At 44.9% G+C, this 4309-nt stretch overlaps 1 protein-coding gene across 15 annotated transcripts in view; it reads right to left on the bottom strand.

Moving 5' to 3' along the window:
• The window catches only part of PCDH15 (protocadherin related 15), a 572690-nt gene that overhangs the window by 159278 nt on the left and 409103 nt on the right, over window positions 1–4309 (bottom strand). For all 15 annotated transcript variants that reach the window (XM_017733770.1, XM_008633276.2, XM_017733771.1 and 12 more), the window contains one exon: window positions 831–1037. In XM_017733770.1, the coding sequence (XP_017589259.1) occupies window positions 831–1037 (207 nt within the window). The remainder of the gene's footprint in view (window positions 1–830; window positions 1038–4309) is intronic.

The following is a 4309-nucleotide window of genomic DNA, read 5'->3' as shown; positions in this document are numbered from 1 at the left end:
CAGGAATTTGGGATTTAAAACAATACAACACTCTCATGCTGTGATGTTTTAGTGACAATGGGCTCTTGAATTCCTTAAAAAACATGGATTTGCCCGAAGTGAAGCCTTAAAAAGCAGATTGTTTTCAGACTCTCAGGTTAAGAACTTTACTCAAGAGATCCTATAAGTATTCCTACAAAACTTAAGCTTGCAGTTCAGCTTTCCTTCTGTAGCTGAAGGAACCAAAAATATCAACGGAGACAATTGGAGGGACAACAGCAATTAGAGGGAAAAGAAGTATTGGCTAAAAAGCCCATAAAGACCTCGGTGAGAACAGAAGCAACGTTAGAGGTGTTGTACTGTTACTCCTTGGTTACTATTCCTCTGGAGATGCCTGATTTCCATTCTGAGTAATGTTCTATCAAAATCTGGCAGAGCAAAGAATGCAATGAACTTTCAGCCTCCTGCTATTCCTCCTATTCCTCTTCTTTTTGGTTCAAACCAGGAATTCCTTTCTCTCTGAGCTCCCCTCTCTCATTTCCGTGGTGTGGGGCAGGCTCATCCCCGTCACAAAATGCATTTTGATTGCCCTGTGCACTGAGCATTCACCAGCTTGAACAGAACAGAAACTTCCAGAGAGGTGAGCAAAACCCAGATCAGAAAATATCCACTTCCAAATCTATCTGCACTCAGAATGAAAACAAACAGAAAATCATCATGAAATTAAGATAATTTTTTTCTATTTATTGATCTAAATAGGTTTGTCTCAATTAAAAAAAAAAAAAACCAAACCAAAAAAAAGAAGCCTGAAAATAATAAAATTGCAACCACTCTGAAAGAACAAACTGTACCTCTTCCACGTCATTGTCCAGCACCACGACCTGCAGGGGGGAGGTCAGGTTCCGGTTATCCGAGATAGTCGTTCCCACTGGGGAGGATTCCAGGATGAAGCCCTCGTAGGTAGACCTTGTGAAATAAGGCTTCTGGTTGTTCTCGTCCAGGATCTCGATGTGGAGGTTGGCAAAGGCGGGGAGAGGATGTCCATTGTCTTGTTCAGCCTAAAAAAATCACCTCATTTGTCAAAGGTTCCCAGTTCCGAACAGTGACTCCCTGGGGATAATTCTACTTAAGAGTCATAATCCAGTTAAAAAATGGATTTTTTTTTCCCCAGATCCCCCTATTATGGAACTCAACATCATGGAAAAGAGAAATACCAACTAAAAGCTAGCTTGGAGAGAAGAACAGCAACACTTTTCATCACAGCCACATTTACACAGCCACAAGAACCCCAAACCTTGTGCAAACACAGCTCCTTAAACTCTCAGGATCGAGAGTTTTGAAAAAAGCTCCGAGGGACGAAAGAAAACTGGGAATGCTGATTGGACAGCAGAACCCACGGCAGCAGCAAGAGAGTTAAGCCCAGAAGGTGATGTAGTGGGTTGAGCCTGAGCTGATGGACAGACTTTTAGACTAATGACGCTTCTCACAATTTACATATTTAAACAGCACAAAAAAGTGGGAATTTCCTTCGTTCCAGCTCACCTGCCGGGAGTGGGGGGGCCTCGGAGCCTCCGGGCCCTGCCAGGCTGGGCCGGGGCCCCTGCCCCACTCCCCTCTTCCCAACGCCATGGCATGGACCCTGGGTCACTGGGGGGGAACTGTCCCAGAGCCGCAGGCAGCTAAACCCAGCCATGGACTGCCGCACGGCTAAAACCAGCCATGGACTGCTCACAGCTAAACCCAGCCATGGACTGCCACACGGCTAAACCCATCCAGCGCGGCTTCCTGGGACCGGCGCGTCCCTCTCCTCTCCACGCGGAGCCGTCGGGAGCCGGCGGAGCCTCCTGTCTGCAGCCAGCACACTTCACGCTGAACTGAAGAGGACACCATGCAGCCAGCAGCACAAAGGGAGCGAGGCTTTCTCCACCATAAAGCCTGAGCAAGAACATTCTTCAATGTGGTGGCTTCAGAGTCAGAGAGAAAGAGAAAGTGAGTCATGTGGGACAGAGCTGGAAATGGCGACAGGAGAAAAGAGGGCGGTGCCGCGATTCTCGTGCGTAGCTTAAAAATACTTCCTGCATGCCGTGGTAAGAAACTGTAATATCACAAACTGTTTGTCTCTTTGATCCATTTGAAGTACATGGGGGGATGGAGAATTCACGTGTGGCCCGTGAAGATTGTGAAGAGTGCCCATGCCAGGTTATATAGAAGCAGTGAGAGGCTTTTAGAGACTGGTGGCGAAGAAAGCCTTTGTGTTCAGGCCAAAGTAACTCATCCTTTAAAAGATTAATAACCCCATGTGATGGCCCATGTTTGGCAGTGTGAAGGAACTGTGAGATTTTTCAGGGGAGAGATGTTCTACACCACAGCAGATTGTTTCTTTCCGGGCGGGTCTGCTGTTGGTGGCAGTTTGGGAACCACATGAAGCAGAAGAAAACGCTTTTTCCCTTAAGCATAAGAAAGAGACTATTTAAGAACTGCAACACTGACTAAAATCCCATGTTCTGCTATCCTTTGTGCGAGTTGGGTAAAAGGAGGGAAGTGCTGGAAGAGAGGGGGGGGGTTGCTTGAATTTCTTGTTATACCTTTTTGCTTTTAGTTCTGTTAGTAATAAACTTTTTTATTTGCACAGCAACCGTTTTAAGTTTGAACCTGTTTTGCCTCACAGCTCTCTAGTTTGCCTCAATATTTTCTTATTTTCCCCTTATGAAAAGTAACAGATTTTGTGTGCTTGATGCTTAACTGTGTCAAACCACGACAGGTGGGAACAGCACACATGGACACATTTGCTTCCTCTCCCCCCAAATCTGCCTCTTCAGCGTTACATGAGTGGGACTTTAATCTGGATTTTGCCTATTTTTGAATCCCAGACTGGTTTGAGTTGGACAGGACCTCAAAGCCCATCCAGTGCCACCCCTGCCATGGGCAGGGACACCTTCCACTGTCCCAGGCTGCTCCAAGTCCAGCCAACCCGGCCCTGGACACTGCCAGGGATCCAGGGGCAGCCACAGCTTCTCTGGGCACCCTGTTCCCAGGGAAGTTGTGGATGTGTGTACAGCAAAATTCTTTACTTCCACAAAATAACCCCCACTTACTTCCCCATGGCAGCTCTGAACCTCCCAGGAGTTACTCCCTGATATTTTTCACCTGATTTATTCTTATTCTCAAACTTCCTAAAGATAAAAGCACTAATTGCCCATTCCACGGTGCTAAACCTATAAAAACCTAGAATTCTGCTTTCTTTTCCTGTAACTTCCCAACCAACAACTAATTAAAGCAAAGACACAAGGGAATTAGGAGACAAAAAGTAAACCGGGTTTAATTATAGTCCTGCACGTGACACTGCAGCAAGACAACAGTAGGCCACTGAAAGAGTTTCCTGTTCCACGGCCAAAATTTGTATTCCCAAAATCGGGATGCACACAGACCCTGGACCACAACAGAGAGAATGAGACCTAAATTCCTGTTGGTAGCAGGACTTTCTGTTTGCAGAGGGTTTTACTTCTAATCTGGTATTTCCCCCATTTCAAACAGGTAATTCCTCATTTTTCAAATCAAGAGTCCAAGGAACCTTGGTCTGGAAACATCCCTTTGGTTTCATCGAAGTTTTTTAAAATTTCTTATTTAAACACCTTTTCTTGGTCTGAAAAATGTTAACTTTCTTTGTTTATAAAGCAGCAATAGCATCTTGTTAATGATAAAAACCTCTATAAAAAAAAAAGAAAAAGGTATTAAAAGCTTCTAGTTCAAGTAAAAAGAAATATAAAAATTGTTGTTTTCTTCAGAGGAGGTGATGACACCTTAAGTAACCCATAAAAAACTTATTCTTGGTTTTTAGGAAAAAATGGAGTATTCTTTTTAAAATATACCTGGATTACTCTTGAACAACAGGAAAAGATTCTCCAGACCAGTCCAGTTGATGCTCCACTGAATGAAAATAAACTTCACCAAAATTACCTGGCAGGACTCTGGCTACTGACCCAGGAGGGTGAAACTCCAGAAATGTCCTGAGAAGGAATTTTTGCCTAAGTTAAAATATTGAAAGTATAAAAAAAAAATACCAGGAAAAGTCTGCTCCTCAAGCACCACACACTACTGGGATTCTATTTTATATGTAGATGTATCATGGAATCAGAGAATCCTGGAATCTTTTAGGATGGAAAGACTTCCAGGATCATGTGCCCGATGCCCACCTTGTCCCCAGCCCAGAGCACTGAGTGCCACCTCCAGCCCTTCCTTGGACACCTCCAGGCATGGGCACTCCAAAGCTCCCTGGGCAGCCCCTGCCAAGGCCTGAGCACCCTTTCCATGCAGAACTTCCTGCTGCTGT

The sequence above is a fragment of the Corvus brachyrhynchos genome, unplaced genomic scaffold (genome assembly GCF_000691975.1).
Source record: "Corvus brachyrhynchos isolate BGI_N302 unplaced genomic scaffold, ASM69197v1 scaffold334, whole genome shotgun sequence".
NCBI lineage: Eukaryota > Metazoa > Chordata > Aves > Passeriformes > Corvidae > Corvus > Corvus brachyrhynchos.
This window is presented reverse-complemented; position numbering and strand designations above follow the sequence as displayed.